This window comes from Arachis hypogaea, chromosome 19 (genome assembly GCF_003086295.3).
Source record: "Arachis hypogaea cultivar Tifrunner chromosome 19, arahy.Tifrunner.gnm2.J5K5, whole genome shotgun sequence".
NCBI lineage: Eukaryota > Viridiplantae > Streptophyta > Magnoliopsida > Fabales > Fabaceae > Arachis > Arachis hypogaea.
This window is the reverse complement of record NC_092054.1, coordinates 62,053,554-62,069,619: the sequence shown is the minus strand read 5'-3', so window position 1 is coordinate 62,069,619 and position 16,066 is coordinate 62,053,554. Positions and strand designations below refer to the sequence as shown.

Genomic DNA, 16,066 nt, shown 5'->3' with positions numbered 1-16,066 from the left:
GAAAAATTATTTTTGAAAAATTTTTAGAAAGAAAGACTCATAAAAATCAAAAAACACAACAAGAACAAAAACAAAAGACTCAAAACAAGAACAAAGATTAAACAAAAAAAAAAGAAAAATATTTTTGAAAATGTTTTTAGAATTTTTCGAAAAAAATTGAAGAAGAAGAAAACAAAATTTAAAGACTCAATTAAAATAATGTAAAATAAACTTACATGATCTAAGGAGCAAAACAATCCGGCAGTTTGTCCAAACTCAACAATCCCCGGCAACGGCGCCAAAAACTTGGTACGCATGTACACAAATCCCACACTTTTCGTACAGCAGCAGTACCAACAAGTGCACTGGGTCGTCTAAGTAATACTTGAGCGAGTCAGGGTCGATCTCACAAGGATTGTGGCTTGAAGCAAGCTAAGGTTGTCTTGCAGGTCTTAGTTAGGCGGATCAGAAGTTGTTGGATTAAGTATATGGAGTTGGATGAAGTATCATGAAACTATTAAAGGAATAATAGGAATTATATGCTGGGAATAGAGTTGAGAGTTGGAGTTGCTTTGCCTTTCTGAATTAACTCTGGTACTACTGCTCTCTTTGCTTGTGAGTGTTTTCTTCAACGGCAGGCTGTATGTGATTGACACTGGTTTGAGCAGCTGTCAATACTCCTCCGGATCTGAAACCCAGGTTTGGTGTGGATCCATCTCTACTTGAGGGTGAAGTTCCTGCAGGCTATTCTCCTTAACGATCTACTCAAAACGCCATAGACAAGGTCGGATCTTCCAGATCAAAGAAAGATGCATCTTTTTTAATTATAAATTTTTAAAAATAAAAGAGAGAAATAGAAGAAGGAATTTTGAAAATTAGGAGAGAGAAGAATTAGTTAGGAAGTTTTGAAAAAGAAGAGAGAGAAAAAAAAGTAACTAATTAAGTAAAGATTTGAAAATAAGATAAGATAGAAGATTAGAAAAGATTTGATTTTTTAAAAAAAGTCAACAAGATAAGATAAGAATTGAAAAGATTTGAAAAAGATTTAATTTTAAAATTTAAAGGAAGATAAGATAGAAAAGATAAGATAAGTTAGGTAAGAAAGATAAGATACGGAAGTTAAGAAAAGATAAGTTTTAAAAATTAAAAAGATTTTAAATTTGAATTTTAAATTTGAAAATTAAATTTTGAATTTTAAATTTTGAAATTTTAAATTTTGAATTTTTGAAATTCAAACAAGATAAGATAAAGATTTGAAAAAGATTTGAATTTGAAAAGGTTTAATTTTTAAAATTTGAAATTTAAATTTTGAAATTGAATTTTAAAATTTGAAATAAGATAAGATAAGATTTTTTAATTTTGAATATTAAATTTTTTACTTTTAAAAAAAGATAAAAAGATAAGATAAAATTTTAAAAAAGATATAATTTTTTAAAAGATTTGATTTTAAAATTAAAAAACTAACATAAGATAAGATAAAAATTTAAAAATTTGGTAATCCATCATCAGTTGCTCATTTTCAGGAAAAATGACCTTACTTTGATAGAAGATCTAAATGCACCACTTGGCTGCCATTATAAATTCTCCATCGGGTATACCTTCTCTTTCAATTCTTTTTTAACTGACTCCGTTACAAAAATTGTAATATATTAAATATATTAATTTGCATTGCTTTATCCATAGAATGTATGATTTTTTGTTGAAATTTGTGTAGTCAGTAGAAATGAGAGACTGCAGCAAGTTATTGTGCTAAATTGATGGTGGAAAATAGAGGGCAAATATTTCTAAAAGGAATTAAAAGATGATAATATTCTACATTTTTTGGTTATTCAAGATTTTTTGTGACGATGAAATGAAAATTATTGCTTATTTGATTTAATTTTGTCAGTGGTGTATTAGACTTTTTGATCTATTAATTTGTTACGGCCTGGCCCAAACCACTAGCGGGCCGGCCTGACCCGAGCACCACCCGACCCGGACGGTCAGGAGCGAGACGCTCAATCGCCGATCTGGACATGTGTCCCTGCTAGCTACACTTCAGCTGTGAGAAGGAGGCATCAAGGAAGGTGGGTCTGTCCTTGATGGGCCCACCTCTGACATGGTATATATGGGGAAGGTCCTGTCCTTCTCCCAAGGTACGTTACATGCCACATACCCTTTTTCGCCTGCACATATCACTGACTAGAGCGTCGGAATGTCTTTGCAGGAGACACCCCCTCCTCACGCGAAGTACTTGGAACGTCGCCTACCCCGACTCGGTGACGCACGACCAGGTGAGATCTCCCCTCCTCAACTGGGATACCAACCCGAACCGTCCGGTACCCGACCTACCGAACATTGGTGCCGTCTGTGGGAAATTATCGCCTGAATGGATGTTGTTCTGGGCCCAGGAGAAATAGGCCGCGAGACCGAGCGCAGAGGGGAAGCCTCCGCGGCTTCTCCCCGGCAGCGCACTAGGTCCCTGCCAAGACGAACCACACGATCTCCCGAAAGACGCCCTTTCGGAGGAACTGGCGACAACAGCGCCAGAATAATACAAGAACTACGCCACAGGATACAAGACCTGGAACGCCGGCTGGCCGACCGAGAACTTCGTCAACAATCTCTTGAATCGAGCTACTCCCGATCCGTCTCGAGAAGCCGCTCCCGACGAACAGCTAGCCCACAATCCGAGCCCGAAAATGCCAGGGAGGGAGCACGTGCAAAGAGGTGCCATGACCCCCTCATATATGCCAGGAACGGCAGGCGCACCACAGAGCGAGACCATGAGGACGCTCGTCGAGAAAACGACGAGGGAAGAACGACCAGAACGCAGGGACCAGTGATAATGGGCGCAACCCCATACCATCGTTCCATCCTCGAGGTCCAGCTGCCAAAACACGTTGACAAGCCAACGGACATGAGGTACGACGGAACCTAAGACCCGCAGGAGCACCTTACAGCTTTCGAAGCCAGAATGAACCTGGAGGGAGTGGGAGACGAGGTAAGGTGCCGCGCTTTCCCGGTCACCTTAGCGGGGCCTGCAATTCGGTGGTTCAATAACCTCCCGCAGGGCTCAGTGACCAGGTTCTCGGACATCAGCTGCGCCTTCCTAGCCCAATTCACAACCAGAATAGCGAAGGCAAAGCACCCAATCAATCTACTTGGAGTGACCCAGAGATCCGGTGAGCCGACCAGAAAATACCTAGACCGATTCAACGATGAGTGCTTGGAGATCGACAGGCTGACGGATTCGGTCGCAAGCTTGTGCCTGACGAACGGACTCCTAAACGAGGACTTCAGAAAGTACCTCACCACGAAGCCGGTGTGGACAATGCAGGAGATCTAATGTGTAGCCAGGGAGTACATTAACGATGAAGAATTGGTCAGGTCGTGGCTGCCAACAAACGGCAACCCTCTCACAATCAGGACCGGCATCACGGGAGTGGAGAAAGACAAAAAGAACACACCAGGGATGGCGGTCCAAGTAAGACTCCCAGGCCGTTTCCTCGTGTCGGGAAGTTCACTAATTACACCCCCTCACCGTGCCGATTATGGAAGTCTACCAACAAATAGCCGAGAAGGGAATTTTGTCGAAGCCCCGACCTTTGAAGGAATGAACAGGAAGGAACAAGAGCCTTTATTGTGACTACCACAAGGGCTACGGGCACAAGACATAGGATTGCTTCGACTTGAAGGATGCACTGGAGCAAGCGATCAGGGATGGAAAGTTAGTCGAGTTCTCCCACCTCATTATGGAGCCGAGGAGATAGAACCGAGACCACGATGGCTCAACAGGTACTTGAGGAGCAGTGGGTTGAATTTGGAACTTATCAGCTGCAAGGCGAGGCTCAGTATTGGTGGCAGGGGACGCGGCGTATTCTGCAGCCTGATGGGGTTGTAATCTCTTGAAAATTGTTCCGAACAGAGTTCTACAAAAAGTATTTTCCCAATTCAGTCAGAAGTATTAAGGAACTTGAACTGCTTTAGCTGAAACAAGGCCAGATGACTGTAACTAAATATACTAACAGGTTCAAAGAGCTGTGGCAATTTTCCCGAATCTGTCAAGGTGTGCCTGAAGATTTTGCTGAGTGGAAAGGAATCAAGTACGAGGGAGGCCTTCGGGGCAATATTCTGAGCTTCGTTGCACAAATGGAAATCAGATCTTTTCTGAGCTTGTAAATAAGATCCGAGTGGCAGAAGAATATGTGAGGAAAACCACAGTGGAAAAGGGAAGCATGAGGATGCCTTTCCAAAGGACTCCAGGGAGGAATTTCGCACCAAGAGGAACTAACTTCAAGTGTTGATTTTCACAATAAGTGGCAGGGCAACTTCAGAAGGCAGAATGCTAATGCTAATCAAGAAAGAAGGTATGGGAAGCAGCCACAGTAGGACTTGAGCTGTTAGAGATGCGGGAAGTATCACCCGGAGGAAAAATATTGGCAAAGATTTTCACAAAAATGTCATGTTGCAAGTATAGTTCTAAACCGACAATTAAACCTCAATCAATGTTTAAATTGTTTGTCACTTAAGCAAACCCAATAAAATTAACCGAAGTATTTAAACCTCGGGTTGTCTCTCAAGGAATTGCAGGAAAGTATGGTTATTATTGGCTATGGAAAAGTCTATTTTTGGGGTTTTTGAAATAAGGAACAAGAAAATATAGATTATGAGAAAAATAAACTAATAACTAAGAAAGCTCTGATTGAGAATTAGAAGTCCTATCCTTATTATCATTGTCAATTGTGATGGTAAATGTGAATTTCCTTCACTTAGTTAACCTCTAACCAATAGAGAAAAGGGCATACAATCAACTTGAGTTCATAAGCCCAAGTCAACTCATAGTGAGAGACTAGATTCAGTGAAGTTCAAGCTAACTAGCAATCTTCAATTACCATTCAACAAGAGACTTTGACAACTCAAGAGTCTCTAATTAATCAATCCAAGACAAGAGCATAAAAATTTAAATTAAAATCTAACCAAGCATTTTATCAAATACTTAGAAGGCACAAAATAAAAACATAGAAAACTAACAAGACATAGCAAAATCTAAGACTAACAATTGCAAGAGGAAACAATAACAACAAATTAAAGAAAGCAACCATAAACATGAAAACATAAATTGCATTAATATGGATTAAAGGAACAAGAGGAATTCATAAACTAAATTGGCAACATAATGAAATCAACAAGAGAAGTAGATAAACCAACGTACTAGAACAAATAAAAGTAGAAGAAAACTAAATTAAAGTAAGGTAGAAATTTGAATTTGAGAAGGAACAAGACTAAAATCCCTAAATCCTAGAGAGAGGAGAGAGTTTCTCTCTCTAGAATTCTACATCTAAAACCTAAAATTGTGTGAATGAATGTCAGTGATTGAATGACTCCCCCCTTCCAGCTCGACTCTGCAGCATCTAATCTGTATTTTGGGGCCTGAAACTGGGTCAAAAGCAGCCCATAAATCGCCCTCAGCAAATTCTGTTTAATGTAGCATGTGACGCTCATCACGCGTACGCGTCAGCCACGCGTGCGCGTCATTTGTCTCTTGCACCAGTCACGCGTACGCGTCATCCACGCGTGCGCGTCAATACCAGACTCTGAAATCCTTAATTTCTTGTGTTCCTTCCACTTTTGTATGCTTCTTTTCCATCCTCTAAGCTATTCCTGCCCTAGATGAAAACACTTAACAAATATATCACGGCATTGATGGTATTAAAAGAGGATTAAAAATTAGCAAATTTAAGGCTAAAGAAGCATGTTTACAATCATAGCACAAAATTAGGAAGGATTTGTAAAACCATACAATTTATATGAATAAGTATATGAATAATTGATAAAATCCACTCAATTCAATACAAAATAAACCGTAAAATAGTGGTTTATCAATCTCCATACTTAAACATTAGCATGTCCTCATGCTAAGCTCAAGAGAAGCTATAAAGGAGGTGAAGAGGAATGGTTGAATTTATGAAATGCAACCTATCTATATGAATGCAACTAAATGCAAAATGCTTTTACATACTTGGTTAAAAGTAAATCAACCTTCCAAAAACAAATATGAACCGAATTCTACTAATTCAAATTCCAAAATTAAAGACAAGTAGACGTGCAAGAAGAAAGCTCGTGAAAGGCGAGAACAAAGAATCGAGCATCGAACCCTCACCGAAAAGTGTATACACTCTAATCACTCAAGTGTTTAAGGTTCGATTCTCTCAATTCTCTACTAATCTTGCTTTCTAAGACTTGCTCTTCTTCTACCAATCAACAAAAATTTAATGCACGAATACAAATATCAAGAGGTCTTTTAAGGCTTGTAATGGGATTAGGGTCAAAGTAGGATTGTATTTGGTCATGTGGACAAAAATTTGAACCCTTGATTAACCTAAAGTTCCCACCTAACCTAAGACAATCCATGTAATCAAAATACAAAATCTAACTACCCATTAACTATGTTTAACACCTATTCATGCATCCGAATTTGAGTACAACTCATATGCATTGCTACCACCATTTACTTGGGGTATTTTGTCCTTTTGATTTATTTTATTTTTTCCCTTTTTTTTTTCTTCTTTTTATTTTTCTTTTACTTTTGGTTTTTCTTTTTCTTTTGTTTTTCTCAATGCATATGATTAAGGTATTGAATGCATGAACATGTCCTCAACATTCTTTTCACATTTTCACAAGAAAGTCTAACATACTCAATTCCCAAACCAAATGTTACTATACCCAATTTCCCCACACTTAATTCATGCACAATCTCACTAGTCTAAGCTAAACAAGGATTTAAATTAGGGATATTTATTATTTTCTGGTTAGCGTTAATGATGTGCTAAAATAAAGAACAAATGGGATAAAATAGGCTCAACGTTGGTATGCAAAAGATAATAAAAGGGTAAGGCCATATGGGTATGTGAGCTATAGTAAAACAAAGGCCTCAATCACGTAAGTGCATGCATACATCAAACAATGGAAATATAGAATCAAGCAAGACAAAGATCACAATTTTAGAGAGAACAACACACACCAAAATAAAACATTGGTTAATAGGATGCAACCAATCAAATAGGTTCAAAATCTCACTGGTTTTGTGTGTACGAGCTCTAAACCATGTTCCAAAATAAATTTTTTCAAGCAAGTTCAACAAAAATTTTTATTCAAATTAGTGGAATGCTATAAAATAGTTTCTTGGGAAAGAATTCATCACTTCAACCAAGTAGTACATAAATGCAAGCAACTAACTACACATGTAATATATTATGCAATGCAACAACTAACTAATAAAGAAAATTAAACATTGGTGTTGAAACATGAAGCAGTTACCTATGGAAGTCGGTCTCGACCTCCCCACACTTAAAGATTGCACCGTCCTCGGTGCATGAAAAGATGTGCAATTGGACGGGCTGCTACAACTGAGGCGCTTTCTCCAAAGATTGTACGGCGGAACTTGTTTGTTGCCCATTTAGAAGTTCTCAGTTTTCCTTCTTGGTGGCCATCCTGAAAGAAGAGAAAAAGGAAGAAGAAGAACCCACAAACAAAGATATGCAAACAAATAAAATATGGGTGAGCTAATGCCAAATATTAATGAGATTCTCTACTACATGGTAGCTACAACATGCAAGTGAGAAAACAATATAGAAAAATGGCATATCAATAGTGCAAGAATTGCAACAATGAGAGAGAGTGTGTGTGTGGGTCATGAAAGACAATATAAGTTTATATCAATACAAAAGGAATACAAGTGTCATAAAAGATTAGCATTAACCTATAAATAATATCACCCAACAATATAAAACAAGTCACTAAGCACCAAAATAATAGAAGAAATATTCGACAGATGAGTAAGAAAATTGAACACCAATGTTAAAACAACAATTATAGAAAAGAAAAGGGAAATAAACAACAAATTTAAATTGCAATGAATGCAAGTATGCAAATGTAATAAGTAAAAGAAAAGAAAGATAAGAAAAATGAGAAGAGAAATTTTGAAAAGTGAGAGAAGAAATGTGTAAGAGAGGAAGAAGAAAGAAGAAGAAAGGAGAGAGGAAAGAATAAGAAAGGAGAGAAGAAAGAAGAAGAGAGGAAAAGAAGAAGCGACGCATAAGCGTCACCCACGCGCACGCGTGGGTTGCAGGATGAGGAGGTGACGCGTACGCGTCAGTCACGCGTACGCATCAGTCACGCGTACGCGTGGGTGTGAAATGTGCTCCTCGCACAACACGCGCACAGTTCCCGCGTAAGTCTCGGGTTTTAGTACTATACCATCAAAATTTTTGCATCGACGCGCACGCGTCGTCCACGCCTACGCGTGGATGGCCAAAAGTTTAAGTGACGCGTACTGTCTGTGAGGTGCACGCGTGGGTTGGGTTGTGCACCTAGCACCCCACCCGCATAGTTCTAGCACAACTCTCGGGTTTTTGTATCGAGAGCAAAATTGTCATCTACGCATACGCGTTGGTCACGTGTATGCGTGACAGCCCTATATATATATATATATATAAAATAAGCAAACAAGCTACCACAGTAATGCCAAAAATAGTATTAAACAAGTAAAACCACAACTTAAATTAAATAATCCTAACTAAAAATAAAAATTCAATTTATTTCCAATATAAATAAAAGAGAAAATAGGAAGAATTTACCATGGTGGGGTGTCTCCTACCTAGCACTTTTAGTTAAAGTCCTTAAGTTGGACATTTGGTGAGCTCCTTGTCATGGTGGCTTTTGCTTGAACTCATCTTGAAACTTCCACCAACGCTTGGACTTCCAATAAGCTCCAACATATCCAAGTAAATTCACCAAGCCTTGATGAAGTTCTTCACACGCTTTGAGCTCCCAAAGTTGATCCTCTTGTATGCCGGGATCCCAAATCTTGTTTCTACACCCGTGTTTAAATGGATCATCATTGTTCCAACCGGGTGGCAATCAATCCAAATTCTCAATGAAGTACCAAACTCTTCTCTTAGATCCAACCAATTGATCACTACTCCAACCCTTGTATCTAGCTCTTGAAATCGTAACCTTGACGAGTCTTGATTTGCAACTCCAACCACTAAACATCCTTCTCTTACGCTTAATTCCACAAAGCCTCCTAAGTTGACCATCTGTTTCAAGCATACCATACTCAAGCGGGACAATAACGCTAATAGAGATAAGTTTTACCCACTCAAATAAAAGAGTAGATGGTAGCCTAGGTAGAGAAGTCTCCAACGATCTTGACAAAGCAAATTCAACTCCCGTCCAACCTTGCCGAAGGACTTCCACCTTTTGAAAGGATTCTTCACCTTCAGGCTCTTCCTCGCCGAATTCATCCAAATCTTCTCTGTCACTCAAATCATTAATATGAGGTTGAGAGAGATCTACCTCAATGTTTCTTTCAATTTCATCGGGAGAAGGTTCTTCAAACTCAAGGGGTTCACTTGTGGATGTAAATTCATGACTAGGATGGCTTGATTCATGATCATCATCACCAAGGGAACTTGCTTCTTGATCTATCCCATCTAATTTTTCATAGGGAACATGCCTTGGAGGTTGTGGACTAGCCTCCTTAACATTAATTTCAAGCTTCTTGGAAGAATACTCTACAACTCTAGATTCCCATGGAGGTTCAGCATCTCCTAAGTCTTCAACCACTTCTTCCTCTTCAACAATTACGGCTTCCTCCAATTGTTCCAATATAAAGTCACATTACTCACTTTCCACTGGAGTTCTGAATCTCTCCTTTACGTCGAGTTCTTCATTAGATTCTCCACATGCGGCCATGGGGGTACTTTAAGTGTTGGAGTGCAATGAAGCTAAATTATCTACTACCTCGGTCAAGGTAGCTATGAACTCTAGCATCGTCTGCTGCATCTCTCTTTGCCCTTGAAGAAGAACACCAAGGGTGTCATCCATTGGAGAGTGTAGTGGTGAGTATTCCCGCCTGTCACGCGGGTGACCCGGGTTCGATCCCCGGCATCGGCGCCAAAACCTTGACGGAGAAAAAATGTCGGTAAAGATTTTCACAAAAATATCGCGTTGCAAGTATAGTTCTAAACCGACAATTAAACCTCAATCAATGTTTAAATTGTTTGTCACTTAAGCAAACCCAATAAAATTAACCGAAGTATTTAAACCTTGGGTCGTCTCTCAAGGAATTACAGGGAGGTATGGTTATTATTGGCTATGGAAAAGTCTATTTTTGGGGTTTTTGAAATAAGGTACAAGAAAACATAGATTGCGAGAAAAATAAACTAATAACTAAGAAAGCTCTTAGCAAGGACTGAGAATTAGAAGTCCTATCCTCATTATCATTGTCAATTGTGATGGTAAATATGAATTGCCTTCACTTAATTAACCTCTAACCAATGGAGGAAGGTCAAGTGCATACAATCAACTTGAGTTCATAAGTCCTAGTCAACTCATAGTGAGAAACTAGATTTAATAAAGTTCAAGCTAATCGGCAATCTTCAATTACCATTCAACAAGAGACTTTGACAACTCAAGAGTCTCTAATTAATCAATCTAAGTCAATAGCATAAAAATCTAAATTAAAATCCAACCAAACATTTTATCAAACACTTGGAAGGTACATAATAAAAACATAGAAAACTAACAAGACATAGTAAAATCTAAGACTAACAATTGCAAGAGGAAACAATAACAACAAATTAAAGAAAACAACCATAAACATGAGAAGTAGATAAACCAAAATACTAGAACAAATAAAAGTAAAAGAAAACTAAATTAGAGTAAGGTAGAAATCTGAATTTGATAAGGAACAAGACTAAAAACCCTAAAATCTAGAGAGAAGAGAGAGCCTCCCTCTCTAGAAATCTACATTTAAAACCTAAAATTGTGTGAATGAATGTCAGTGTTTGAATGATTCCCCCTTCCAGCTCCACTCTGCAATCTTTAATCTGTATTTTTGGTCTTAATACTGGGTCAAAAGCAGCCTAGAAATCACCCCCAGCAAATTCTGTTTAATGCAGCATGTGACACTTGTCACGGGTACGCGTCAGCCACGCGTGCGCGTCATTTGTTTGTTGAACTAGTCACGTGTACGGTCATCCATGCGTGTGCGTCGATACCAGAATCTGAAATCCTTAATTTCTTGTGTTTCTTCCACTTTTGTATTCTTCTTTACCATCCTCTAAGCCATTCCTGTCCTAGAAAACCTAAAAATACTTAACAAACATATCACGGCATCGATGGTAATAAAAGATGATTAAAAGTTAGCAAATTTAAGGCCAAAGAAGCATGTTTTGATTCATAGCACAAAATGAGGAAGGATTTGTAAAACCATGCAATTTATATGAATAAGTGTATGAATAATTGATCAAATCCACTCAATTCAATACAAAATAAACCGTAAAATAGTGGTTTATCAGGGAGTCCCGTGCAGATTTGGAACAGGGGTGTGTTACTTTTGTGGACAACCAGGGCATTTGGCTGGGAATCGTCCAGAAAAGAAGAAATAAGAGACTGGTAGAGTGCAGTAGCCAAGGAGAGTGTACACTACTTCTACAGTAGGTGCTGAGGAATCAGAGGCTTTGATCAGAGGTAACTGTGAAATAACTGGTAGAGTTTTAAATGCCTTATTTGATTCGGGAGCAACACATTCATTCATTGCATTTGAGAAGGCTGACGAATTAGGGTTGAAAATAGTGGTCTTGGGGTATGATTTAAAGGTGTATAATGCTACCCATGAGGCTATGGTAACTAGGTTAGGATGTCCACAAGTTCCGTTTCGAGTACAACAGCATGAATTCGTGCATGATTTGATCTATCTGCCGATGGATGGTCTTGATCTCATTTTGGGACTGGATTGGTTGTCCATGAATCATGTCTTGCTTGACTGTTCTGAGAAATCGATTTACTTTATGCCAGAAGGATCAGATGGGCTGGTTGTGGTGAATAGCTATTAGTTGAACTCCATGACAGTGAATTGTTATAGGTGTGACTGTCAGGGTATTATGCTATTGACTGCTAGTGTGTCGGGTGATGACCAGAGTCTGGAGCAAATTTCGGTTATTTGTGAGTTTTCGGAGGTATTTCCTGATGATATTGATGAATTTCTACCTAACCGAGAGGTTGAATTCACAATTGAGTTGGTTCCTGAAGCAGGTCATATCTCAAGTGCTCTGAAAAGAGAAAAACCATCGGCTTAGAATTTTCTTCTTGGTTAAAAAAATAATTTTGTTGCAACTATAGTTCCAAACAGACAAGTAATGCTCAATCAGAGTTTAATTTTGTTTGTCACGAGTGCAAACCAATAAAAATCGAGAGTATTTAAACCTCGGGTCGTCTCTCAAAGGAATTGCAGTGAGGTATGCGTATTATTGGTTATGAGGTCCAATGAGTTGTTTGCATATAATAAGACTAGAAATTAAATGATAAGAAAGTAAATCAAACAACTAAATATAACAAATGCTAAAAAGTGGCATTCATGACAAGGATTGAGAATCTAGGCTTTCTATCCTAGTCACTAATCATATTACAATAATTATCAAGAGGTAATCCTATTTAGTCATCTCCAACATTGGAAGAAGGTATAATGTTATCTTCACATGAGAGAAAGTCAAATAAGACTAGTTAATCTCAATCCAAAAGTCCTAATCAACTTACTAATTGAATTAGCGAGAGATTAGAGTCAATGGAAATAATATTAACTAACAACTCAAGATCACCAATCTAAATTGGGTATTAATGACTCAATATTGCCTAATTTCTCTTTCCAATCCAAGAATGCTCAAAAAGCTATTCTAAAATCCAACCAAGCATTTTGTCCAACACTTGGAAGGCATAAAAAGAAAGCATGTTAAATTACAAGAATAATAAAATCTACAACTACCCAATGCAAGAAATTAACAATAACAACTAAGGAAAGCACATTAAACATGAAATACCTCAAATTTGCATTAAAGAGAATGAAAATTAACAAGAGTGCATGAACATAAAAGTAACCAAAATAAGAAATTAACAAGAAAAAATAGGAAAATCAAGACAATAGAACAAGAAATTGTAAAGAAAATAAGATGGAAACAAGAAATTAAACCTAGATCTAAGAGAAATTAACTTAATCCTAACCTAATTCTAGAGAGAAGAGGGAGCTTCTCTCTCTAGAAACTACCTAAAGCATGGTCTTAATCTCATCTAATTGCTCCCCCCTTGACCCATCTTGAATTCTGCATCAAATAGCTTCAGAAATGAGTTGGATTTGGGCCTGGAAAGCTCAGAAATCACCCCCAGCAAATTCACTTTAATGAGGTCACGTGATCAGCGTCACGCGTGCGCGTCGCTGGCAGATTCCCTCCTCACGTGTATGCGTGGGTGACGCATGCACGTGGCTTGCAGATCTCTTACTCATACGTACGCGTGGATGACGCGTGCGCGTGGCCATGAATTCTGCAAATGCTCATTTCTTGGTGAATTCTCCACCTTGCATGCTTTTCTCTTGACCTTTTCTATCCAATACTTGCCTTATGAATCTGAAATTACTCAACAAACATATCAAGGCATCGAATAGAATTAAAGTGAATTAAATTTAGCTATTTTAAAGCCTAAAAAGCATGTTTTCACACTTAAGCACAAATTTAGGGAGAATTACAAAATTATGTTATTTCATTGAATAAATGTGAGATAAGTTGATAAAATCTCCTAAATTAAGCACAAGATAAAGCACAAACTTGGGGTTTATGATGCTCCTTGTAGCTTGTCATCGTTAGAAACGGCCGAGCTGAAGGCTAAGCTGGAAGATCTGTTGGGTAAACACTTTTTTCGACTGAGCGTTTCTCCGTGGGGAGCGCCAGTGTTACTGGTAAAGAAGAAGGACAGAAGTATGCACCTGTGTGTCGATTATCGGCAACTGAATAAGATTACTGTGAAGAATAAGTATCCGTTACCAAGGATCGATGATCTAATGGACCAACTACAAGGAGCTGGTATACTTTATAAGATTGATTTGCGATTTGGGTATCACCAGATATAGGTTAGAGGTGAGGACATACCGAAAACTGCTTTCAGGACACGTTATGGTCACTATGAGTACACAGTGATGTATTTTGGGTTGACCAATGCTCCGTCAATATTCATGGACTACATGAATAGAATTTTCCGTCCGTACCTGGATAAGTTTATTGTCATCTTCATTGATGACATTCTTATTTACTCCAAGAGTGAAGCAGAACATGCGGATCACTTACGAACTGTGCTACAAATCCTAAAGGATTGAAAGTTATACGCCAAATTATCTAAATGCGAGTTCTGGAAGAGCGAGGTGAAGTTTCTTGGCCACGTGGTGAGCAAGCAAGGAATAGCTGTGGATCCTGTTAAGGTGGAGGCAGTGATGAATTGGGAGCGACCAACTTCTGTGACAGAGATCAGGAGTTTCTTAGGTTTGGCAGGTTATTATCGGAGGTTCATTAAAGGGTTCTCACAGCTTGCCTTACTTTTAAATAAGCTGACTAGAAAGGATGTGCCTTTTGTCTAGACTCCTGAGTGCGGGGAGAGTTTTCAAGCATTGAAGCAGAGGTTGACCACTGCACCTGTGTTGGTGCCGCCAGAGTCGAGTGAATCGTTTGAGGTGTACTGTGATGCATCCTTGAAGGGTCTGGGATGTGTGCTGATGCAGCATCGTAAGGTCGTGGCATATGCCTCACGGTAGTTAAGGCCGCATGAGATAAATTATCCAACTCACGACTTAGAACTTGCTGCTGTTGTGTTTGATCTGAAGATCTGGAGACATTATCTCTAAGGCGTTAAGTTTCAAGTTTTGTCAGACCACAAGAGCTTGAAGTACCTCTTTGAGCAAAAAGAGTTTAATATGCGTCAGAGGAGGTAGATAGAGCTTTTGAAAGACTATGACTTCGAGTTGAACTATCATCTTGGAAAAGCAAATGTTGTGGCGGACGCCTTGAGTTGGAAGTCTCTATATGCTGCTTGGATGATGCTGCGAGAAGAAGAGTTATCGAAAGTATTCCAAGGTTTGAAACTGGGAGTTAGAAAAGAATCCGGGACTTTGTGAGACAGCTGCTGATTTTTAGCGATTTTAAAGCTGAACTCCTGAAAGCACATAAAGATGATAAACAATTATATAAGGTTTTACCAGCAATTGAGCAGGGAAAGCGGTGGAGAGTGTCAGAGGATAAGGATGGACTATGGATGTTCAAGGATCAAATTATTGTGCCGGACGTCAGAAGCTTACGGCAGGATGTCTTGAAGGAAGCTCATAAGAGCGGGTTTTTAATCCATTCGGGAAGCACTAAGATGTATCAAGATCTGAAGACAATGTTCTGGTGGCCAAGAATGAAGAATGACATGGCATTGCATGTTTCCAAATGTTTAACTTGTTAGAAAGTGAAAATTGAGCACCAGAGACCATCAGAAACCCTTTAGCCTCTCAAAATTCTGTAATGGAAGTGGAAAAGTATTACAATGGACTTTGTGTCAGGCTTAGCTAGGACAAGAATGGGTTATGACGCCGTTTGGGTGATTATGGATTGACTGACCAAGTTGCTCACTTTCTCCCCATTCGAATGAGTTGCACGATGGAGCAGTTAGCTCGGATGTACATTATGGAGATTATAAGGTTACACAACGTGCCTTCCATTATCATATCCAATAGAGATCCTCGATTCACATTAAGGTTCTGGGGAGCCTTTCAGCGAGCATTTGGGACTCAGTTGAGCTTAAGCACTGCTTATCACCCTAAACAGATGGTCTGTCAGAAAGAACAATCCAGACTTTAGAGGATATGTTGGGAGCTTGTGTTTTGGATCAACCGATGAGCTGGGATCGATATATGCCTCTAGTGGAGTTTGCTTATAACAATAGCTACCATACGAGCATCAGGATAGCTTCGTATGAAGCTCTGTATGGGAAAAGGTGTCAGTATTTGCTTTGCTGGTATGAAGTAGAAGAAATGAGCTTGTTAGGACCTAAAATGATAGCTGAGACCACTGAACAAATAAAAAAGATCCAAAACCGAATGCTTGTCACTCAAAGCTGTCAAAAGAGCTATGCTGATCAAAGGCAGAAGCCTTTAGAATTTGAAGAAGGTGAGCATGTCTTTCTGAAAGTTACTTCAACCACCAGAGTGGGAAGAGACATTAAAATGAACAAGCTGAATTCC

General features: G+C 38.9%; 1 protein-coding gene across 1 annotated transcript; it reads left to right on the top strand.

Annotated features, from left to right (window-relative positions):
• Positions 1-2,935: 2,935 nt before the first annotated feature.
• On the top strand, positions 2,936-3,307 carry LOC112778400 (uncharacterized). Its single transcript, XM_025822719.1, has one exon. It carries the CDS (start codon positions 2,936-2,938, stop codon positions 3,305-3,307), a length of 372 nt encoding a protein of 123 aa, XP_025678504.1.
• The last annotated feature ends 12,759 nt before the right edge of the window (positions 3,308-16,066 follow it).

What these genes read in the sequence shown, in the direction of transcription:
- LOC112778400 (XM_025822719.1), top strand. Translation starts at nt 2,936, where the DNA reads ATGAACCTGGAGGGAGTGGGAGACGAGGTAAGGTGCCGCGCTTTCCCG.